The sequence below is a fragment of the Anarrhichthys ocellatus genome, unplaced genomic scaffold (genome assembly GCF_004355925.1).
Source record: "Anarrhichthys ocellatus isolate YVR2014 unplaced genomic scaffold, GSC_Weel_1.0 scaffold104, whole genome shotgun sequence".
Taxonomy (NCBI): domain Eukaryota; kingdom Metazoa; phylum Chordata; class Actinopteri; order Perciformes; family Anarhichadidae; genus Anarrhichthys; species Anarrhichthys ocellatus.
Window position 1 is genome coordinate 592690 of NW_022280134.1, and position 24938 is coordinate 617627.

General features: G+C 42.2%; 3 protein-coding genes across 3 annotated transcripts in view; 2 read left to right on the forward strand and 1 right to left on the reverse strand.

Moving 5' to 3' along the window:
- Positions 1-1204: 1204 nt before the first annotated feature.
- Positions 1205-3512, reverse strand: mxtx1 (mix-type homeobox gene 1). The gene is made up of 3 exons (XM_031876148.1): positions 3491-3512; positions 2538-2716; positions 1205-1960 (listed from the first exon to the last, which is right to left on the reverse strand). Exons 1-3 carry the CDS (start codon positions 3510-3512, stop codon positions 1205-1207), a joined length of 957 nt encoding a protein of 318 aa, XP_031732008.1.
- Positions 3513-6777: 3265 nt separating this feature from the next.
- Positions 6778-11386, forward strand: tmem254 (transmembrane protein 254). The gene is made up of 4 exons (XM_031876167.1): positions 6778-6925; positions 9541-9644; positions 10238-10297; positions 10679-11386. Exons 1-4 carry the CDS (start codon positions 6839-6841, stop codon positions 10797-10799), a joined length of 372 nt encoding a protein of 123 aa, XP_031732027.1. The 5' UTR covers positions 6778-6838; the 3' UTR covers positions 10800-11386.
- Positions 11387-18209: 6823 nt separating this feature from the next.
- The window catches only part of LOC116399183 (SERTA domain-containing protein 2-like), a 38294-nt gene continuing 31565 nt past the window's right edge, over positions 18210-24938 (forward strand). Inside the window, exon 1 of the mRNA XM_031876142.1 lies at positions 18210-18406. The gene's annotated coding sequence lies outside the window, so the exon portion shown is untranslated. The remainder of the gene's footprint in view (positions 18407-24938) is intronic.

Genomic DNA, 24938 nt, shown 5'->3' on the forward strand with positions numbered 1-24938 from the left:
ACATGTCCTTTAACATCTAATCAGTTGACAAAAAAGCTGTTTATTTTTTCCCCTTATCCAGTTGATGAAATCAATTTAATTAAACCTTAATTCATTTTACTCCTCTCCATAGTTCATTCTATTTTTAACAACATCATTTTTTTTGGGGGGGGGGGGCGGTCTTGACACACATTTAGGGATATCTTTCCCATTCTCCCCACGAAACTTTTTTTTTTTCCTCGCCACATTTCCAATTCTCATCAGTGGAACGAATCGAGGGGACTGTGAAGCTGGTGGCTAAACACACTAAGCACCAACTTTTTCAGCTAGCTACCTAGCTGAAGCTAACTTTTGTCATAAAGCTAGCTAGTGCACGTAATGTGAATCCTCCATATAAACTCTTGTAACAGTAGCTAAATAGTTTTGTAAGGTAACGCAAACAATGTTAGCTAGCTAAAGGTAGACTAAACTATTTTTAAGTTCCAAAAACCGTAATATATATTTGTTTAGCTAGTTTTGTTTTGACTTGTGTAATAACCAGGGTATAGCCTAAATGTCAAATCTCATCTGAAAGCCCCAAAATGCTTTTGCTCGTGAGAAAAAAAATACATTCAGATTTAAATATGTATTTGAGATGTTTCTGTTTTTATAAAAAGAGATACGATTGATAACTTTAATTGCCAAGGTTTTCTTGTGTTTGTCATTTCATCCTATGAAAAGAGAAGAAGCATTTTCTTTTTAACTGATAAAAAAAAAATCTGTGTCCCTCTCATCCTTCTCCCAACTCACAGGCACCATCTGCTGGTCGTAGTGCATGACCTACTTTATAGAAAATCTGTCACATCTGGATTCCAGAGGAATTCATGTGGTGAAATGGCCAAATCGTACATTAACCCAAAGCAAATTCTGGGAATCGAAAATAACAGCAAAGAAAAGTATTGCATAGTTTAATACTGATTTATTTGTATAAAAGTGCAGAAAATCATAAATGTTAAACTGTGAGGTCATAAATATAGACAAATAAAAGAATAAATACACTAACCAAAAGAAATTGTAGTCTTTGAAGAATAAATAAAAATTATGTAGGATTTTGAAAATGTGGATCCCATTTTAAATTATTCTGCAGAGTGTTTGAACTTCTTATATGTACACATCACAGAGACAATCAATCAATCAAAATAATAAACATGATTTCTAATTGTAAATCCTGATGACGGAGCCATTATCAGAAAGGCATTTTATCCCCAGTAGCATGGATGTCCAGTCCCTCTCCTCCCAACCAGTCTTCATGTAGCTCCCCCAGAATCTCCAGCAGGGACAGCTCGGGCAGGGGTGCACACCGGACCCGTGCCGGGCGCACGGACTCCCTGCAGCCTTCCAGAGCGGCCCTGCTCCACGAGTGCTCCAGCTGCGAGTAGTGACTTTCCACTGGTGGACTGCTCTCCAGACTGGCATCCCAGTATCCAGAATCCGGGGTGTCTGGAGTCGAGGCGTGGGAGGTGGAGCAGGGCATGTACATCTGCTGCTCCGCTGATCCCGGATACACGATTGCTGCCTGGCTGTAGCTGGATCCGTAGCTTCTCATTTCCAGGGGAGAGTGGCACCACTGGGGTGGGACTGGGGAGGTTTGGCTGCCTGGCTGGGACCAGAAGCCCCTCAACGGCGTGCTGGAGCCGCATCCCAGCGGTCTACCCTGCTGAAGCCCGTACATGGAGCCGTAGTGTCCGTGCTCCTCAATGGTGGAGTAGGCTGGGGGGCGCTGTCCGTAGTAGCAGGCCACCTCCATCTCCTCCTTCACCTGGGTCGGGTAGGCCGGCGGAGGGCCCTGAGGCGGCAGATGGACGGAGCCGACCTGCGGGCCCATGCCGGCGACAACATGGGGTGGAGACAGGGCGTCACGTGCTGGGCTGTCAGACTGCCACAGAGCTTTCTTGGCTCCTTTGCACTTCAGGGTGCGAGCTCTTCTGTTCTGAAACCACACCTGGACAGGAAAGAAAGAAAAAAATAGAAGCTAAGATTCAGATGGGGACAAATAAACAAAACAATCTGCCCTGTTAATCATCTTCTGGGCAAACAGGCACCAGTGAAGCAGCGGGACAGCAGAATTAGTACAGCTGTCAGCCGTCAGAGAGCCTTGTTGTACAGTGAGCTCAAACAAGGGCCTGATAAAAACAGCTTGTGTCATCTTTAAAGATAAGACGAAGTAAAGCGATAGAGTGATAGCGGTATCTACAATTCTAAGCAGGATGCATTTGAAAACAGAGCCTTTCTTATGATAAGAAAGCGCAGAGTAAATGGCCTTACGACACAAGCTACACGGCCCTCTGTGTGTTCGGGCCTCCTGTGTGTGCTTACATGAACAGCACTGCATGTGTGCGTTTAATCTCGGAACAACACCAGTTTCCAATAATAAATAAAGATAATTCCTAAACTTATCTGAACAGTCAATTTCACTGACTCTAAGCAGCTCGGTTTAATTCATTGCATCATCATCACATCTGCCCCCTGCAGATACAAGGGCTCGGCTACATTATGAGGCAGGCTGGGCGACTGTGTACCTGGATGCGTGACTCCGGCAGGCCCGTGGTCTTGGACAGGCTCTCTCTGAGGCTGATGCCCGGGTACGGGTCGGTCTCGAAGGTGACGCGCAGGAGCTCAACGTGGTCCTTGGAGAAGCTAGTTCTCTTCCTGCGACTGGTGCTGCGATGAGAGCCGGCGCCGGAGGGCCTGGCATCATCTGGGGGGGAGAGAGAGGGGGAGCGGGTTCAACGTCAGACAGGATCCATAGTTGTTGTTGTTTTTTCTTTTCTCTAAGTTCTCCATAGCCTTCTTGTTGTTCTCTGAACCAGAGGCTGTTTAGTTACTCAACAGGTTTATTTCTAAAGCTGTAATTCAATGTTAATGCAATAATGAAAGGCACAGATTCAGAATGTTGAATATTCAGTGATAAATATAATTAACTGCCTTTTCTTTTCTGGTTTAAAAAGTTCAGACTCTGTAATATTTAAACAAAACAAAAAAACACAATAAAATTAAAGTTTTTGAATGGAGAAATAACAAGTATTGTGTCGATATCCAGCTATTTATCCATACGAATAAAGTGCTCATTTCTAAGTTCATGCTGTATCATGCTGCCTTACACAATAAACGATTATAATTTCTGGTTATCTATAAATTCTACTACCACTGTGTTTTTCTTTCACTGGTTATATCAAAGCTAGTTCTAAAAATGTCAAATTCTCAGAGAAGTTTTAGATTTTTAGCCGCCCTATTTAGTAGGTTGGTGAGTTGCCTTACAGCACATGCAATGGGTGCCAAAGTGTTTGCACGAATCTGAAATAATTCTGAGGAGGCTTCTCTGTTTTTGGCATCCATGGTGCTGTAAAACCAATTCCCCTGGCACTGCTAACTGTCTCATCCAGGGCTATAGATCCTACAAACAAAAGTCTACGAGACATGAAGCAAAACACAAAGACTGGTCTTGATGTGAAGATCACAAAGCATTTCTTACCATTGCTGGAGTCCTTCCACATGGCAGCAGTTAAATAAATGAAGAAGCTCTGGGAACAAATGGCTTTCCAGTGGACTTCTGATCTGACAGAGATCAGTGTGACACTGTGTTCCTCCACCGGGAGACTGTGACTGTGTCTCCTGCTTGCAGCAGGGTACCTTTTATATTGATCACCTGAGACTGAAGGCCATGGAGTGCCGGGGTGGGGTCTCGTTTTGCTTTGAGGATGGGTTCTCAACAGAAGTACTCTGGCCCTTCCAACCCCCCCGTTATCACCTCATACCTATCAAAGTGGCAGCAAGGTCAATGGCAAATATGACACACTGCGGAATGATCTCGGGAGAGACAAAGGGAAGCCTCTCAGTGATCGTCAGCCTCGTCGATACCACTTAACTCCAGAACTGTGACTGTTTTGTGTCTTTGTGCTGCTGAATATGTGACATATCAAAAGTATGCAAGGCCCAAAGACAGACATTCTTTTTTGTATCTTGCTACTATTTTATTGTATGATGACGTAGAAACCATTTAAATGTGTGTATATACAGTAATTATATATATTATTTATATATATATTATATATATATATACATTATATTATTTATATATATTTTTTTTTAAATATTTATATACATTTTTTTCATGGCACGGATACCAAGCACCAATGTTAAAGTAGATGTTTTAATTAAGAGAAGGATTACAAACATCTTTCTTAATATTCCAGGGCTGCCCTTTAATTCAAATGTGGCTGCTGTGAGTCATGTGATTGGTGTTCAGCACAAACATCGGCAGCTTTGCACACTGTTGACGCTGATCAACCAACAACAGTCTTGAAGAAATGGTTAACTCACAGGCCATAGCGAGACACAAAACGGCTCCTGTTATTTAGTTTTTTTCTCTTCACATGCAGAGCAGCTCACTGCTGTCACAAGAGGGTAAACAAAAGGGGGGTAATTACTCACTGATGAATTGGACTGTTAGACAGCAGCCTCAGTACGCAGAATAGCTGCATGAAAGCCAGTGGCAGGACTGTTTGAAATGGTTAAACATGTCCAGGCCTTCACCTCAGCTGTACGCAGATGCTTTAATATCAGAATGTCAAGCCTGTCGTCTATGCTCTCACATGCTGCTGGAACAATGCAATTACTTAGATGAAATATATATTAAATATATATATGTAATATATATATGTATATTCCTCCCTATGCTTTTTCACTCTAGTCTTGACCTTTGACTTCTTCCCTGTTGGTTGAATTGAATGATTCCTGAGCTGCATGTCAAATGCGTCCAAAATGTAAAAGGCTAACCTGCTGAATCTAAAGTCAAACAGTACTAAAGGGCAAAGTTCAGATGCAGATTTATCGTATTTGTAGGTGTATTAGAAAACAATGCAGCTTGAAGTCTACCCGGGGTTATCTAAGGCAGCAGAACAACCTAAGGCCGTCTCTTTTTCATCTTTATCTGGACAACTCGCAGAATCAATGTCTCCATGTGTGGAGACGGCTCCTGAAAGTCCCACCAACTCTCCCTGTGCTATATCCAAATCCTATCAGACTTTATACCACACACTGCCAACGATGAAGGCGGCCAAACTCCCTCATTTTAAAGTAATGATTTAAATGAATTCTGGATAGCCATATTAAAAAATACGTAATTTCACTATCTAATTAGTCTGATAAAATAATAAAAATGGGAAAGAGTCTTATCAATAAACCATTTCAGCAGATTAAATGCTTGATCTACCCCAGTTTACATACAATGATCGATTGATTAAAGATAACTAAGCACTGGTCCAGCATATAGGCTAATCAGCTAATGCAAAATCACTATAAAGAGCTTTGTTTAGTTTGGAGATCTGCATATTTTTAAAAGCAAAAAGTCATCTGATCATTTTAACTCTTCATGTAAATTGAGAAGCATAATCCCACAAACAGGAAAACTGCTGAGCTGCAGGGACTTGGCATAGAGGATGGCATCAACAAAACAGCTTATGGATTACTGTTTGGAAGGAATCCTGTAGTTTGATTAACGTGCATTTAGTTTGATTTTCATATTTGGAGTTTTAAATACAAACTTTATATAATAATTTGACACTTTTTAAATTTGGTAGTTGTGGACAAGCACACACAACTACAAGGTGAGAGGAAAGGTATGTCCTTTTTATAAACAAACTGTACAAAACAATGAATTATTCTGACATTATACATGACCTTTGGTGATTTTAATAATAGTTGGATTTTGTGTATGCATGAATAAACGGGTTGTACTGAATATACATAGTAGGGCCTCTGGTAGCGGTAAAATATATGCAGATGATTATAGAGTTTATTAAGTGCATCTTTTCTTATTTATTTAAATGCTGCTGCATACCTCCAAAATTACATTATTGGCATTATTTGTTTGGGAATATTAGTAGAAAAAAGTCTAATACAACACAATAGCGGTTGTAGGTTGTATTTCTAATACACTGCCCCAATATAGTTTCTGATCTAACTCATAGCCTGTCTGACAGAATATCTTTTCAGGGGCAATAGGACAAAGTGTTAAAAGACAGGGATTGTTACTTAATGCATCCCCTCGCACTAGTGTCTTACAGAAATATATATTAAATATTATAGTATGTGACCAATTTAAGTATTCGCAGAAGGTATAGTATTCATGCTAGAATCACCCTCTGCAAAATACTGTATTATTCCCTGCAGTATGGAATCATAAATTTGTAATCTCTACCTAAACATTATACCAGGACTGAGAACTATAGACAGTGTTTACTTTATAGTGTTGTGTAGCTGTTTTGCAGAATAACGTTTTTTTAACATTGTGGAACTACTTACAGTAGTATCCTGCACGACATGGCGAGGAACTAGGACAGAGCTGCGAAAAAAAGTACACGGATGTTCACTGAAACCACTTTTAATTATAAAATACTGAATATTTCCCGGTAACTGAAAACATTAGAATATTCTACCGGAAGTCGAATCTGTCACAGTGTTGGTAACTCCCTTAATGTCTTTAATATGTGCTCCCTTATCGTCTCTCATGTGCATTTATACAAGCTACTGCGTGGTGAAATCAACAAAGAATAAGGGGGCAACGTTGCAGTGACAAGTTATTATTAATCTACAATTTAATAAAGGCCTACATTTTATATTTATATGAACATTAAGAAAACTCCATAGTGATACACATGGCAGTTTCCGTACTAATTATTTAATAATGTAAGTAACACCCCGCATTCAAATGAAGAAAAAAAACCACGACCATCCTGTCCTGCCTCCCGTCGGCTCTCTTCTCGCCGCTACACGGTCGTATTTGACAGCGGGACCAGCGCAGCACGGCAGAACAGCAGCTATGGCTAAAAGTGATGGATGCGATTACTTTAAAAGAACCAGCACGTTTTGGATCGTCTCCGTGATACTGGGGATGGGATATTTCACTGTAAGTTCATCAAGCTATGAGTTGTAATCGAAATAAGATATAATAAGTGTAAAATCATCCCTGCACTGTAAATGCCGCCGCATTGTGTTGCGTAAAATGTCCTCCGGGTCGTGTACTATTTTCAAAAACGCTAGTGTCGTGAACCGCCGGGGAAGTTAACTTAACACTTGGTATTTTGTGAAAATGTTGTTGTGTTGCTTAAGTACTCTTCGTGGTCATTGTCAAGTCACGGTTTCGTTGATATCTAATCTTATCAGGATTATTTCAGTCCTCTGTGAGACCACAGTTCAAACTAACTTGTTCGTCCAAAGTCCATTGACCGAGTTAGCGGTCCACTGTAACAGCTAACTCTGGCTAATGTTTGCCCCGACACCGCCCGCTGTCTTTTAAAAAACACACCGCATCGTGCCAAACTCCATTCAAAATGTGATAACGTTAGTTTAATGCTCTTAATGCTCCCGTACTCTCGGGCAAATATATATATATATATATATATATATATATAAACTGGTCGCGAAATGCACCATTGGAACAATGAAGTTAGGTAGCCTATAGGTATTTAAGTTTTGTTTTAGCTAATGTATGTGTCATTGGTCAATGAAATATACGCCGGATTGACCATTAGGTAAAAAATATTCGCAAAATGTAACTTGTATAAAGAGTAAATCTGCTGTGCTAGGCAGAAAGGTAACATGAACCAACATGTATACTTTTACATGGAAGTTAGTGCAAATATTCATACAAATGGTCGCGTGTACTCGTATAGGCTATATTTAGCACCACTTGCCACGTACACAGTTATGTAAACAGGGTCCTTACTGCAGAACGAAGATGACAAATATTAAACAAGTTTGATTTATTTCGAAGTAATTTTATAATCAGTAATACATGAAGACACACGGCTCTGCCTTCCAAACCATAATGAACGCAGTCCCTGGTTTCAGGGGCCCATCCAACAGTCTCCCTTTGTGCCTCCCATGCACCAGTCATAGTCCACATGGACACATACCTGACATGTCACAGGTGGACAGGGGAGGACAATGGCAGCGTGGCACAATGCTACTTCATGTCATTTAGATTTCACTGGGACTTGCAGCCTGCTGTGGGAGTTTTCATACTCGGCTGAAGTGTGGCTTGAAAATTCAGATATGTCATGAAACAGTGAATAAATGCACATGATGTACAAATGACTTTGCTCCCTTTTAAAATATCTTCAAATTCATTGTACTGTTAGAGTCACTGATACAAATGGGATTTAATTAATGTTGTGGAAATTGTTTTAGAATAACTGCTTTTGAAATTAATAAGTGAGCAAAACAAAGGATTATTCTTCAAGATAAATAGTGTTTGCTCCCTAATCCTTATTCAAAATGAGGCTTCTATCCGTAGAGTTAACAGCCTAACAACACGTCTACTCATTTGATTTCACATGACGAAAACTTAAAGGCCAACCCATGAAAAAAAAACAAACATGGTGCAGAACTGATTCTCCTCCAGAACTGCGTCAAATTTCATTTCGGTGGCACATCTCTCAACAAGGCTGCCCTTTGTGGTTACTACGGCTGTAACACATAGTATACAGCTCATTATTGTTGCTGTATATCTGAAACAGCAACTCCCTGCCTGAGAGCAGACAGATGATATGTAGAGCTAACCAGCGTTGGACGCCTTGGTTAGCTGTAGGACATGGAACGTGTTCAGTCATTATCGGCACAAACAGACCTTTGACTTCAACGTCACGTTGAAGGAGCCCTGAAATTCTGGGTAGATGTGTTTTGGGCTAAATATGTTATGAAAACGTCATGTGTATTAAATAGGTTATTGTAGGGTCATTAAGTGTCAAATTACATAGAGGTTTATGTTTTGTATTTTGTTCAGAATTCTAAATGCTATTTGACACCGAAAAATAAATCTCGTAAAAATATTCTCACAGAATTTGTTTTTTAGAATTTCTTAATTTTAATTATTTTTTTTGCCCACATGAATTTTGGCATTTTCACACCTTAAAATGTGTCTTAGACAGGAAGCCGTTTGCAGCCTTATATTTTGTTCAATATGAATATGAAGATAACAATATGGCCACATATAGACCACTGGTCCTAGGAATGAGTCCACGCCCCCATCTTTGCCGTCTATTTATAGATTATGTTTATGTTAGAGCCCCTGAAATCTGGTACACCAATCAAACTGTATTTTTACGTCCATATTATTATACTTCGTGGGACTGCCTGTGGCCCAAAATATGCATTATTTTCACCCATTTTAAGGGCCAGAAATGAAATACACAGCATCTGCTTGTGCTTTTCAATCAATTGGATCTGCTGAACACTACTTCGTCTGTGCCTTTACCGAATCTCATGGCTCTTAAATGTTAAATCTCTAAAGATAGTGAACCGTAACAATTGCTTCTTTTTTTTTTTTTTTTGGATGACAAAATTACCCAATTCCAAGGGGTGAAAAAAAACTATGAAAATCTCAAAAATTGTGCTCAAATATTTCACAGAGCTTATCTTGTGGTGTCAAAAAGCACATACACACAAAGTTCAGGTTTCTCTCAACTGCACAGGTTGTGTGGGTTAACGTTGCACTACTCCGCTACTCTGTGTGTGTTGCAGTGCATCGTGTTCGCACCGGAAACAATCCCATTTCAGTACCTCGGTCCATTTGGCAGCTTCTGCAGACACCTTGTGGATAACTATGCTGGCCTTATGTATAAAGGGTAAGTGAACACACTGCTAACAGGAGGTTGGGGGGGGGGGGGGCAGGGCAGAGTGTTCTTGTTGATCACATCCTTAGGGTAAATACACTGCAACTCGATTACTCTTCTTAAAAGCGTTGTGGTGTTGCCTAATTAGAATGAAAGGCAACCGACAGATTTTCTTTTTACAGCAGAGCAGCATCCGTGACGATCAAACGATGTGCAAAGTACCCTCACAGGGCTGAGACGCGATCAGCCACAGCCATTTACACCTCCACTGGTGGGGCACTCTGCTAATTAGGCCTTTAAGTCACGTGACCTGCTGTAGCACCAGCAGAGGATTAGGACGGCGAGTATCGAAAGATGAATGTTTTGTTGTCGTCATTTGAGTCATGTGACGTGCTCCGGTGTTTGGATGTTTGGGTGATGTAATGGCGGCCCGGGGTGTTACTCAGCTCTGCTTGAGGGAAGACAAAAACGTCAAGTTCCGCCATGTTCTCAGACCGCGTCACTGAATTTAAACTTTCAAAAACTTTATTGCAATCGTGACCTCGACAGAATATAAAATGAGAATCCAGAGTCCGATGAGTGTTACACATGTCTGTCTGTTGCAGGTGGTGGGCCGCCTGGGCGATCCACGTGTATGAGGCCTACCTTGCATTGAGGATGTGCAGGTAAGGATGACAAGAACCCGTCACATTTGTCCACTAGATGGTGATGTGATCGCATTTTTGACAAACCTATTATGAAACGGACTCACTCAAATGCTCTAACTGTCAGAATAAATAAGCATCTAAAAGCTGCCTTTCTCACGTGTTTTCACCTCGTGCTTCAGCTTGTCATCAGTATTGTTTTTTTACAAAAACAGATGAGGTCATCTTGACTGCAAATTGTCCAATTTTGATCTTTTAGAAATGACAAGCATTCCTCGCATTTTACTTCTCTAATCATTTGTTCTTCATCGCGTATTGATGAATTTGTCCGTAGAAATAGAATTTTGGACGCAGTGAAACGGCTGCTGGCTTGACTTTGGTTCATTGTGTTCTTGTCCGCAGTACTAAAGGCATCAGCGACACGGCCACTCGCTGCCTGTGGTTCGTCCAGACCTTCCTGTTCGGCTTCGCCTCCCTCGGCCTGCTCCTTAAGTACGACCCCGAGCGCCCCAAACAGCACTGACTCCGGCCCACCGAACAACACTGCATGAGCTGAATCCAGGAAGACAATCGCTTCCTTGTGCCTCTTCTTCTTCCTTTTCCTCTTCTTCCACCATCTTTCCTCTTTGATACGAGGAAGACACCTGAGCCCTTTCTCTTCCTTTTAACATAAAAGTATTGAAGTGAAGTGTTTTTCCTACGACAGACACAACATCTCCACTTCATTCCACAGATTTTATTTTAACAAACCGTAGACGTTTCTTATCGATAATAATATTAACGGAGATTATTTTTAGCATCAGAGTTCTCTTGATGATTGTGGCCTGGGCTGAATATTTAGTGCAATACAAGGGGAATCTTTTAAGATGAATGATTTAGTCCTCTCTTGATGTTTACATTCCGCCTGGCTGATAGCATGATATGCTCTTCAGCTGCTGTGATGAAGACGGGTTGGCTGCAGATGGCACGCTGCCGTCAGCCTCAAACGTTCTCCGGGAATGAAATATAAAGAGAGCTGCTGTATGCCTTTCACGTTCCCATTTACTGTACACAGACTGGAAGCTCTTAATGTTAACACTGCAAAAATAAAGAGTGACTTAACAAAGTGAATGAAATGTGCTCTGCTTCATCATGTTTCATTCCTCTTGACATGCTCCGGCTTCATTCTTTACTTTAACACCTGTGCTTTTCCTACTAAGACACTGTGAGCACTCAACATGTCTGCTGTGAAAAGGCTCTTTGGCTCTTTAGAAAGGGAATTAAGTAGATCATTAAAAATAATCACAAGTCTCTAGTTTTACAACGAGCCATCAGGTCTGCAGTTATGAATGTTAGGAGGTCATTAAAGGGTTCTTCCACTGAGATCCTTCATCAAGGTAGGTATGCATCTGCTCTCAATCCTCTTCTCTTAGGATCTTACACGTCCAGACACTGGTGGTGATGAAGATGATGATGAGTAGCATGATTGTGGTGCTAGAGGTGACTGGGGTGGAGGAGGGTCGCATCCGATTATGCTGAAATGACAACTGACAGCAGCAGAGAGAACACTTATAAAGGTTGACAGCAGCGATGTGATTGGCTTAAAGGAAACTGCAGAATCTGGTTAGTTAATTTAAAGTGAACGCCCACAATCAGAGAGCTTATGAATGAAAAGGAGAGTAAAGAGAGTCTTCTGGACTGATCTTCCGCTTCAGCTTCATTTGTACACATACAAGAATAATAAAGCAATGTTGATTCTTTTCTTATTTAATTGTATATTTTTCTCACAAAATAATCAAAAAGAACCGATAAGAGTATCGATAAAATCCCAACGATACCCATCCCTATAGTCATAGTATGGCATGTTGATAAGTCTTTGAAGTGTAATATTATAGCACGTTGAAATGAAAAAGAAACGTCATAATAATGTATGTCAAAATAAGTCATTGTATTTTATGTCGAAGAAATTCCATAGTAAACACAGTATAGTCTGTCGATTAAAGTTATAAAAAAAGTCAAAGTATAGATTCAAGATGTTTATTGCCACTGTTATACAGGTTCAATCATGTGAAGCGCTTTTGCTGTGAGGCTCCATAAAAACAAGATGACCAAGACATATAAAAAATATTACAATAAATATAATGTAAAAAAAATGTAAGAAGTACTAAAACATCCATCTAAGAAAATGCAAAAGAAACAATCAATAAAGATGTTGCATATTGTACAGGGGTTAGATTTCACTTTGTGTTTGGACAGCAAAGGAAAGTAACTGTGTGGTTGAGGCTCATAAATAACCACAAATTACCAGTCTGAGAAGTTTAGAATCTAGAAAAGGTTAACCTCAGCACACATACATTTAAGTGTCATGTTGCATCTTTGTCGTAGAAATGTTGGAGACAAAAGTAGTCCCAATTTAAATTTTATTGTTCAAATAAAGAAAATGTCACATTGTGATTTGCTTTTAAACTACTCAGCTCAATATACTGTCTTGTTATTAAGTGCCAGAACGAGCCTAACTTCTTTGTATTTGAATCACAGATTGTGAATATAAGTTATTGTATCATGCAATCTGCTGACAGTATGAAAAACATCAACTGTGCATGACTGCGGATGATAGTAAACTCACGCACACAGATGTTTAAAGATACGAGATTAAAGTATTGATCTTTATTGAAATAAGGTTTTAGGTCAATTGTACAGATGCTGATCAGCCTTCAACGTTGCAGCTGCAGGTTTTGTTTTTATCACGAGATTCCGCTGATTCCGCTGATTGCCCTGATGACGTCACGTTTGTAAAAGCCCAAACCTCTCTGAATGAACAGCTCTCTCGCCGGGTGCGGTGGCGCGCGCCTGTAATCCAAGTTACCGGGAGGCTGATTATGGCGGGAGCCCAGGATTACCAGGTCCTCTTTGGCGGGGAGCACCGGCCCAGGTCTGAGACGGAGCAGGTCAAAGCCTCCGTGGTGCTCAGTTGCGGGATTACACCTGTGATGAGACAACACGTTCTCACTCCCAACTCGTCAAATACCAACGCTTGGTCAGCGGCCCTAAACTTCAAACTCTGACGCTCTAGGTTTCCCTCTAGCGTTAGCTCTGGACGTGTCAGGGACAGCATGGTGTGTCAGCTTCTACTCGTTACATGCATGGTGTCTTTTCAAAATAAACTAGCAGGAGACCATCGAGTCATGTGACCAGTCGTTAGTGTCTAATATCTTACATAACTAATGACAATGTAAAAAATGTGAACGTTTACTTTTAGTTTTGTACGGGACTCAAACAGCGACCACTTGGACAAAAGCTCTGTGTTTATTTAACCCGTTGACCCTCCTCACACCTGCACACCCTGTGTGGACTATCTCACTCTTAGACCACGTCAGTTGCTCTGACCATAACGGTTTTGACTTGATGGACCTTTTACACAGAAGACAATGAATGACGGCTCTCTGGGACACTTGAACACAACACAGCCATGTTAATGTTGTCAGTAACACCTGTGCTTTTCCTACTAAGATCAGACACTGTGAGCACTCAACATGTCTGCTGAGAAAGAGCTCTTTGGCTCTTTAGAAAGGGAATTAAGTAGATCATTAAAAATAATCACGAGTCTCTCGTTTTACAACGAGCCATCAGGTCTGCAGATATGAATGTTAGGAGGTCATTAAAGGGTTCTTCCACTGAGATCCTTCATCACATTATCTGCTCTGAATCACAACGTTGTGAAGGAGCGCAGGAAACGAGGGAAAGTGATCTTTTTTCACTGATTGAAATGTCCTCTCGTCCTTCCTCCCTCTTCACGTTCTCTCCTCCTTTTACATTACATTACAGTCATTTAGCAGACGCTTTTATCCAAAGTGACTTACAATAAGTGTATTCAACATAGGTATTCAAGAGAACTACGAGTCACCAGAAGTCATAAGTGCATCTCCTTTTTTAAACAAGCATCTAAGAGCATAAACCAGAGCATAAACCAGAGCAAGAGTACAGTGCAGAAACAAACTAATACAAATACAATAAGTGCTGAGTGGAAGGCTCAGGGTAGTACTTCTTGAAGAGGTGAGTTTTCAGCCTGCGCCGAAAGATGGGCAGCGACTCTGCTCTCCTGACGTCAGTGGGTAGTTCATTCCACCACTGAGGGACCAGGACAGAAAAAAGCCGCGACCGGGTCAATCGGCCGCAGGGACCTCTGAGCGACGGGGCAACCAATCGCCCCGAGGCAGCAGAGCGAAGTGGTCGGGCGGGGGTGTAAGGCTTGACCATGGCCTGGAGATAGGAAGGAGCTGTTCCATTCACTGCCCTGTAGGCTAGCACCAGAGTCTTAAACTGGATGCGAGCTCTTACAGGGAGCCAGTGTAGAGAACGGAGAAGGGAAGTTGTGTGGGAGAACTTGGGGCTATTGAACACCAGGCGAGCTGCAGCTTTCTGGACAAGTTCCAGAGGTCTGATGGCCGACACCGGGGCTCCGGCAAGTAGTGAGTTGCAGTAGTCCAGGCGGGAGATGACAAGAGCCTGGATGAGCACCTGCACCGTCTCGTCAGTGAGGAAGGGGCGAATCCTCCTGATGTTGTAGAGCAGGAATCTGCAGGAGCGTGTAACTGATGAAATGTTTGCTGAGAATGACAGTTGGTCATCCAGGGTCACACCCAGATTCCTCGCAGTCCGAGTTGGCGTCACCACGGTATCATCAATGGTGATGGACAGGTCTTGGTGCGGGCAACCCTTCCCCGGGAGGAACAGTGGCTCGGTTTTGTCCAGGTTGAGCTTGAGGTGGTGTGTCGCCATCCACTTCGATATGTCAGCCAAGCATGCAGCGGTGCGTGTCTCCACTTGAGTGTCACCGGGGGGAAATGACAAGACCAGATGGGTGTCATCGGCATAACAATGGTAAGAGAAGTCATGCGAGCGAATAACAGAACCCAGAGATGTTGTGTAGAGCGAGAAGAGAAGGGGGCCCTGGACTGAACCTTGTGGAACCCCCGTAGTCAGCATGCGTGGTTCCGACACGGCCCCCCTCCATGTCACCTGGTAGGATCGACCTTTCAGGTAGGATGCAAACAGGGAGAGTGCAGAGCCTGAGACACCCATCCCCTCGAGGGTGGAGAGGAGGATCTGGTGGTTCACCGTGTCAAATGCCGCAGACAGGTCCAGGAGAATCAGGACAGAGGAGAGAGAGTTCGCTCTCGCGGCGTGAAGCGACTCTGTCACCGCAAGGAAGGCTGTCTCTGTCGAGTGACCCACTTTGAACCCGGACTGGTGGGGGTCCAAGAGGCTGTTCTGGTGGAGATAGGAAGACAATTGGTTAAAGACAGCACGTTCAAGTGTTTTGGATAGAAAGCAGAGAAACCGGTCTGAAGTTCTTGACATCAGAGAGGGTCAAGTGTTGGTTTCTTCAGAAGGGGGGTGACTCTGGCAGTCTTGAAAGCCGTGGGAAAGCATCCTGAAACAAGAGATATGTTGATGAGGTGGGTGAGGAAAGGAAAGAGTTCAGTCGCAATAGACTGAAGAAGAGGGGAGGGGATCGGGTCAAGGGAGCACGTGGTGGGGCGGTTAGATGTAACAAGGTTAAGGACCTCGTTAGGGGAGAGGGGAGCAAGATAGGGTAAGATGGGGCATGGAGGGGGAGGGAGAGCTGAGGGGGAAGAGCTGGACAGGGTCTCTCCATTCTCTCCTTCTTCCTCCCCCCTCTCGTCCTCTCGTCCTTCCTCCCGCCTATCAAACTAGAGACAAAAGGCTGGTTTCTCCGTAAAATGGAGGGTCCAGCTGTCTGAACCTGATCAGCTGATCAGGTCCTACAGCGTCAGGTTCAGACAGAAGGAGGAGAGGACGGAGGATGAGGAGGAATCGGTCTCCCCCAGATCCACGTAGGATTACAGAGCTACAGGTTCAGTCCACTACAAGGAGGTTGGTGCAACATTTCATCATCTTGGTCTGAAGAGTTCATTGTGTTCATCACAGCAGCATAAACATCTCTGCCACAGGGCTGTTGACTGGAACTGCTTTGATTTGTTTTGCTGGTGACAAAGACGTCTCGTCATAAGAAAACAGTATTTCTGTTCTTCACTTTTCGCATGACGAGACGTCTTTGTGGCAGAATTTAAAGAGCTCATCATAACTTTGATATTTCACTCAGGCTGTGACATGAACTGACACATTTTGCCGCTTCTACACCTCATTGTTATTTCTCCACCTGCATACTGAAGTGAGATCTGATGTTCATTTTATCTTGTCTGAATATAATCTAAAAACCTTAACTAACATGTTTGTAAGCCGACTGATAAAAAATGGACTTCCTGCCTCTTCAGGGACAACACAGCCCGGTCCCTCAAAGAACACGCTCCAACAGACTGAGAGTGTTGGTGATACAGTCGGATTGTTGTTGTCCCCGAGTGACCCAAGAATCAATTCATGCTCAAACTAATAACCTTGTTACCATAGTTTCAATCATCCTCCACGTGTTTGTGTTCATTACCAGCAAAACGAATCAAAGCAGGTCCACTCAACAGCCCTGCAGCAGAGATGTTTACTGTGATGAACACACTGAACTCTTCAGGCCAAGATGAAATGTTGCACAGACCTCCTTGTAGTGGACTGAACCTGTAGCTCTGTAGGCCTACATGGATCTGGGGGAGGCCGATCCTCCCGTCCTCTACTCCTCCGTCCTCCTTCCTCTCCTCCTCCCACCGTCCGTCCGGATTTAACCAATACACAAAATACATTTTATGTTTTTAGATGTTTAAGGAGAGAAAAAACAAGAATATTAGCTTTATCTGGCTGCGTCGAGTGCAATATTTGTAATGTTTGATATTGAAGTAATCCAAAAGTATTCATATGAAGTTGTGTTTTTTGTTGCAAACCATTGGATGAAGTGACATAAAATGTGTTTCTAATCCTCATAGCCAATTTGCAGGATTTTGTGTTGCAGTTCCTGTTACTGTCAGTAGAGGTCAATGCAAACCAAGGGTTACCCAAACTCTTAATCTACTATCCAAAGCAAATGATGTCCTGTAGCCTGTGTGCGTGTGTGTGTGGGCGTGTGTGTCTGCTGTTGAGTAAGGAGCTGAGGAAAAAAATCATAAGCATACAAGCTTGTGTACAGTGAATTTATGATGACCTTATATCACAACATTATATTACCTAATGCGTTATCACCATAGCACGTGGCCTTATAGTAATGATGCGTTTGTGGTATTGAACTGTGAATTTATACACTATACAAAAATGTATAGAAATTAATATTTGGACATGTGTTCATATCTCTGTCACGGATGAATATACAGTAACACGCACGCCCACCTGCCTTTAAATGGTTAATGGGGGATGATTTCCGTACATGGACCGGGAGTTGGCGTCCCTTTAAACCGCGCACAGCTGTGGAGAGCTGCGTGACTGTTCGCCGCTGTACCCGCTTTCCGCACGCGCGCCATTGGCCGCCACCGCGGTGTGGGCGGGGACACGACGCTCTGACTCACCTCTGAGTCACCATACGACATGTCTGTCACACGTCTCCTGCTGCTGCGTTCGAGTACTGCGTGAATAAACGGATATTTTATACGCCTGTCAAATATACATCCCCATGAGGAAGGAAAAATAAACAATCTACACACCAGGGGTAACCTATATATCTATGTCTACATATTATGCTATACGTATAGTTAGTTTAATGTGCTTTGTTTAGAATTGTCAAAATGCCGGTTGTAAAAGTTAAATTTTACCCCCCTCTGCTTGAACCCTGCATTTTAAGCTAGTTTAATATTTAGCTTATTGAAATTATCTAAACTACTTGGAAGCTGAGGTAAACTGTCGTTTATAATTGTATTATAATTGTATTATAATTGCTCTACAGTGAGCCGAACGTTTGTGAGGCAGTGACCGCCTACGGACGGAGGAGCGTGTTTGCATTTGCTATCTGCCTCACGGTACGTAAACGCAGCACCAGACGGGGCTGTTCTGACATGACTTCGCATTGGCCGCGATCTGTGACATTGGACGGAGCCTCTGCGTGGTCCATCAGTTGTTTTTATCGGTAAAAAAATAGAAAACAGACACCTCGACCTGTGAGTGAGCTTCCTGCCGTCACAAAACATCTCGCCCGGCAATTTCTTTCAAATCTATTTTTCTACTTTAGCACCGTGCTGGACGTATCTGCCATAGAGGGTGAGTGTCTCCAAACTGCATCTTGAACTCTGGTGTTGGTGTCTGCGGCTCTGGTTTGTGACTGCAAGTTACGTTACCCTGTACCTCTCTCTCTGTGCGTGGACTTGTACATGCCTCCTTAATATTTAAGCGCCTGAATCATTTTAAGAAAGTAGTTCCTCGTATAAAAACGTGTAATTCCCGTTACGCGTCAGTGTATCGCGCTTGCACAGGGTACCGCCAAACTGCGCTGGAAAAATGTTTGTTATTGTATGTTTCTTATTGCTTAAAGCAAGTACGCGACAGAACAATGCGTCAGATATAATCCACATATTCAATCGAAGCTGCTCTTTAAATCGGCATACACGTGACTCACCGAATATTACTTATTATCATGAAATTTTGGAAATTGTGCCCCTTTCACCGACATTCCTCTATTGATACAGTGGGACTGCTCGTAACGAGCCGGGTGAATCCATTCTAAAAGTTTAAACTATATGAAAATGTCTTATGTTCGGTACATGATTTGCACGCCAAATTTCGCAAGGTTGTAAAGATTAACATATTTGCCCATAAGATCTACAACTTGCCAGATGTATGTGAAAATATAACCTGTCAGGGTTTGGATGAACACCAATGTGTACTCATCGCTCAGAGGAAAGCAGCGCGCATTTGCCATTTGTTGTGCTGCTGCCTGCGTTATATAACCAAGTTGTCATTAAGCTCCCACACACACACACACACACACACGCACACACACACTCGCACGCACACACAACCACGACCACTGACTGGTCTGCTGCTGCGCTGCTCCAGTGCAGTACAGCATTCCCTACTTGGGCCTGATCCACAGTGAGTAAGAAGGTTTTGTGTGTGTGTGTGTGTGTGTGTGTGTTTGTGTGTGTCAAGTTGAAACTGAAAGGAAAAAAAGGATTGTAGGATGAATTTATTTCAAATTGTTATGATTATTATTAGGCTATTATTTTTTTCGTTAGTTTTCTCATGTGCCGCTTAGACACTTCCTTTTGCAGGTGCACCCAAAAAGTAAACACATCAGCATGTTGCAATGCTGTCACAAAGTTTCTACTGTGGTTTAATAGTGTAGTCATTCTTGAGGACAAGGCCCATATATCTATATTTCTATTTTATCACATTTGTTTGTTGTTGCTGGTATCATCCCATCAAATCTATAATGTTGCCATGGAGATTCACTCGGTGTACATTTTTCTGGCCAAGTGGTGGAAAGTACACACTTAGCACAGTACTGTCGCCTACTGCAGTACAATATTTTCACGGTACTTTTATGTAAGTATTTCCCTTTTTATGCCACTTTTAAAATAACCATTCACAATAAAAGCAGAGATTAAAGAAAAGTCGCAAAAATTAAATTCAATGTTTGTGGAGCAGAACGTTGTATTTGCTTCTTGCCTACGGCCTCCAAGGGAGGAAATCCAGCTCCACCTCGAGACCAGCTGCTACAGTAAAATGCTGCACGTGCCTCAGTGCATCATTATTAGCAATATTCATAACCTCATATATAATAACCTATCAGTAACTGGAGCCATTTTCCAGCTAAATTATGTCAATGTTTTTACTTGTAGTGGAGGATTTTTATATTGTGTTATTGGTACTATTACTCAAGTACCTCTGAATACTTACTTCTGCATTCATGATGACTTTAAAGAGTACTATATGGTCACTTTTTCTACTCTTATTGTAGTACTACAGGACTGTCTGTACCTTTTTACAGATATTTCTACAGCATCCATATAACATGTATACTCTCTGTATGGGTACTGTGTCTGTCAGTCAGCCTGTCTGGCCTGTGTTGGACTGGCGTGGATGAATCGGCTGCCATCAAATGGCCACGGGAGTACCGCAATTTTGTCGCCAGGATTACACAAAAGCAACCGGGCTTCTAATTTAGCAGCTAATCCAGATTAAGGTGCCGTGGTTCATCTAAGTTCCCAGCCTGGGACTACGAAGCTGGCAGACAGAGTCATCCGCCGTCCAGCGTTCACAGTCTCATGTCTGGACACAGAAGGGTGATACATTCAGGACCCCGAGCTAAGGTCAGGTATGAACAGAGTAAACTTGATGCCATGTCCACATCATTTTATAAACTCCCAGTAGAAACCAGTTCACCTGCTCTCTGTTGAGGGTACTCTGATGTTACGATTTCTAGATAGAAGTCTTGCGGCTTTTATCAAATCGCAGTCGGTGCTCCAAGAGAAGCACGGGCGAGTTTGTTCTCCCCCAACCAAATGAACTGAACTCGATGCTCTGGAGCTCGAATAAACCGCCCCCTACAAATGAGCTGTGACTGCAGGTTGAAATCTGAACAAAAAGGTCTTAATAAGCACCCGACCGTCTCACAGGATACACCCATGTGGTGGCAGGAGGCGGCCTAAAGCCGGTGGGAAGAAGTCGCTTGAAGCCGCAAACATGTCAGCCATGTTGTCTGCTCAAAATGTCCTGGAACAGGTCGCTGAACTCAATCTTTCTCTCCCACTTTTAACTGGCTCTGAATGGCCTCCAAACAATACCCGCTGCATTCTGAACAAATCATTAAATCATCTCCTGTGGTAATAATGGTTAAGTTAACTAACATAAGAAGAACAGATCGGGGTTTGAAACCACTAACTGCTGGTTAGCGCTTCTGTTTTTTCTCACCTTCTCCTAGAAATGCATTTTGCATCCAGTATGGAGAATCTGACAGAGAGACTGAAAGAGAGACAGAGAGAGAGTCAGCTCTGTGAACTATAAATAGATAGTGGGAGAGCGGTGGTGGTGATAGCATCATCATCATCATCACCACACAATAATCCCTCTCCCCTGCACTAGCCCCAGCAGTGAACAGGTATAAGCAGGGTTATCTGGTGAACTCGAGCCCCTGACCCTCCACTCAGGTTCTCTGTGTGTAAATGCTGTATTAAGTTTGTTAATGTGGACCCTCTGGGTAAAGAAGAATGCTTCACTCCGGCCTGAACAGTCTAAATTCAGAATAATCCTTTTAAATTTGTCGTGTATAAGGGGAGGACTTCCCAGTCCATCAGACAGCAGGCGGAGGTGAAGATCATGTTCCTGCAATGTTGTGGGCTTTAACTGCCATTTGTTGAATGTCATGCCGGACCCTCGCTGTGGCTCCCATCAGCTATCACTCTGCATTTAAAAAATATTGACTACTATCAGTTCCAGTCCCCAGACATATTGCTCTTGACTTGGAAAAATGTGTGTTGCCCATAAATTCTAATTGTATTATTACCATAGGCTGTATATAAGAAGTGGACGTAATCATAGTGACGTCACCCATTGGTTTGTCGACTGCTAATTAGAAGCCTCAAGTTTGTCGATTTCGCCATCTTGGATTACAGCCATCGCCATGTTGTTTTTTAATGAGCTAATGAACGGAACCGTTACCATATTTGGAATGTGGAGGAGTGATGTAGAGACACCGTACGACTCTGGTAGAGGCAGCAACCTGTCAATCACAGTAAGCCCGCCCTAAAGCATAGCCTGCTTTATGGTCTGTTTGACTCTAAATGGACCATAATTTACTAAATGAACATCGTGCTGTATTGAAGAAGACTTGACACTAGATACTGAGAGCATAAACTCATGAGGTAATAAATCAAGAAAGAAGTAGAGTCATTTTCTCATAGACTTCTATACAATTAGACTACTTTTTGCAACAAAAAGGAGGAGTCTCCCCCTGTTGGTCAGTAGACAGAATGCACGTTTAAAGACTCCACATTGGTTTCACTCGTCAGAACCGGAGGTTTATGCCTGAGTATTATGAATGGAAAGGGGTCGTTGAAGATGCTCTTGGAAAGCTTGCTATTGCAGTGTTGTTGTGGAATTGACCATTCGCTAACCTTAATGTCACTACGCCTGTCGAGCTTACGATTCTCATACAGCACATTAATCTCTATGAATGGGTATCTGCAAATATATGAACATAAGAGGAAGTCTTGGGCCGGATATTCGCTGAAACCCCAGAAATATTAACCGTTGGCCCCAGATGCTAAATTTGCAGTCAGACCGATAGACGGTCGATTTTATATGCTGGAGGTAGCTGATTAAACCAAGATGTTTCCAGCTTACTTGCCTTAGAACCAAAATCTTGTGAAAGGGCTCATTTTTCTTGCTGGCTACATTCATGATATTGTGCCAAAAGACTGGGGCTAAAACTAACAGTTTACATTTTTGCGCTTGTGTTTTTGGTTTTGGAAAGCCCCAAAAAAGACAAAAGCCTCTACATTCCCATGCACGCCCCTTCAACGCGTGGACAAGTGATCTAAAGCTTGACAGGCCTAGTTCCTATAGTTACGGTTGCGAAGCTAGGATTATACATTCCCCGTTCATGAGGAAACATTCAGTTTTCAGTTTTATTTTCTTTGGAAAAACTGTAAAGCTTGTGCACGTCTTTATCCCGTCCAAAAACATCAGCGGGAACATAACAGACAAAATCGACCAAATACAAGTTGTGTCAACTCTTTCATCAAAATGCAGTGTGTTCGCTCCCATGTGTAGTGCGTGTTTGCCATTTTTTTCGACTAATGAAGTCATAAGTCAGCAATGGGTGTGAGAGGTCGTCATGACAACGAAGTGTGCAATTCATATTTCGGAAGGATTCACAGCAGCATTTTCACCTCAGTCAGCAGTGCTTATTTAATGGGGGACGGAGGTGCAAACATGTGTGTGTGGGAATGTGTGTGTGGGATTGTGTGTGTGGGAATGTGTGTGTGCGTGTGTGTGGTGGCTCTGTATTCTCAGTGCCTTTACTTTCAGCAAAGTGTTCACCATCAGCCCATCCCTTCAGGCACTGACCTCCTTTTCATTACCCACAAAGCGGCACCTTTTCTTCTTTCCTTCTCTTTCTCTCTAGTGATGATGGTGTGCGTGTGTGTGTGTGTGTGTGTGTGTGTGTGTGTGTGTGTGTGTGCGTGTGTGTGTGTGTGTGTGTCACCTTATCCAACTTTGCTTAAAAGATCAACAGTGAGGCATCATGAGAGTGGAAAATAATGTTTAGATATTTGATATTTGATTATTTTTTTACTATAAATACATACAGTAGTTACAATACTTGAAATTAGGCATGGAAGTTGATTCTTGACCTCGGAACAAATAAGTCGAACTGAAGGTCCACATATTTGCTTTTTCTTTAGCTTTCAATCATGTCACATGGTCTTCATCATTAGATGGAGTTTATTCGGATGTTATGTCTCTGTTGGTTTAAAAGTTACAGTGATAAGGTTTAAAGCGCTGAAGAAAGCTAGTAAGAGAACCTTGATTTTAATTATAAAATACCTGTAACACCGTTGATTACAGCCCAAGCTGGTCAGTTTAATTGCTATCTTTTTCATTTTCTTTAGATTTTCTGTTTGAATTATCAAAATTATTATTTGCATATATTTTCCCAACAAGCAACAGTGTTGTAGGTGCTTTAAAATGTAAAATGATGTCATTGGAGGGAACCTTTTAGCTCCTATAGGCCTCACAATATAATCATGATTCATTACATTATACATGTTGTTTTACGTGGTACTTACAGTATCATGTAGTAGTATCTAATGACTGTGGAAGTGCAGCAGAACTGAGATATCCTGAGGAGACAAGACTAAGTATAGATCTGAAGCACATAGTACATGCAGAACACACACACACACACACATGTGGAAGAGCAGCGTTTGCACAGAAGCCCTCTTAACAGACAGACAGATAGATAGATAATGTAATATTGTGTGCCCATGAGACCAGGTGGTTGAAAGCTCTGGAAGAGATAGTGGCCCTTAAATGAAATTTTTTCAAGTTTTTTTTCTTTTTTTTTTTATGATCTATGAAGCTTACTATTGAACACATAGAACTACACGCTAAACATCTATTTTGTGGGTATTTAAATATTCAGATTTGAACACAGTATTTTAGTGGTGCTTGTTGAGAAGAGTACACCCTCCCAGCACGTCATACATAAATTAAGCCACACACGGCGGCAATGTTGAGTTGTGTGGATGTTATCATGTTACCTCCCTCAGCACAGTGACTCACATCTCCAATACCTGTATTATGGTAGTCCAAGTTACATCATGTCCTCTGTAGGAACAACCCCCCCCCCCACACACACACACACACACACACACACACACACACACACACACACACTATTCTTCCCCTCCGTCAATGTGACATGCTGTTCAAACGTCATGTCTGTCTGTAATGACTCGCCGAACAAACGCAGTTCAACATTATACATTAATGCTGCGTGAATACCAGTTTCAGTTTCATTTTAAGTACGAGGATTTGTCTTTTTTGGATCTATTTAATGCCACACACGCTAACCCAAAGGATGTGAACAAATATATACAAGTACTGGTCATTAAAAGCAGTATACAAAAAGCTTCACGGAGTATTGATGGCTTCACATTGTCAAATTTGACCCATAAATCTGATCAATTTATCTGATTTCAAAGAACAAGAATGAAGCGGTGTAGTTCCACAGGTCAACGTACTGCAGCCTACAGGATCAGCCTATATTTTAGCAGTTTGAATGCAT

Coding starts and splice junctions, on each gene's coding strand:
- tmem254 (XM_031876167.1), top strand. CDS start 6,839: ATGGCTAAAAGTGATGGATGCGATTACTTTAAAAGAACCAGCACGTTT. Junction 9,645..10,237: donor GCTGGCCTTATGTATAAAGG/GTAAGTGAACAC, acceptor TGTCTGTTGCAG/GTGGTGGGCCGCCTGGGCGA. Junction 10,298..10,678: donor CTTGCATTGAGGATGTGCAG/GTAAGGATGACA, acceptor TCTTGTCCGCAG/TACTAAAGGCATCAGCGACA.
- mxtx1 (XM_031876148.1), bottom strand. CDS start 3,512: ATGTGGAAGGACTCCAGCAATG. Junction 2,717..3,490: donor GTGGAAGGACTCCAGCAATG/GTAAGAAATGCT, acceptor TCTCCCCCCCAG/ATGATGCCAGGCCCTCCGGC. Junction 1,961..2,537: donor TGCCGGAGTCACGCATCCAG/GTACACAGTCGC, acceptor TTTCCTGTCCAG/GTGTGGTTTCAGAACAGAAG.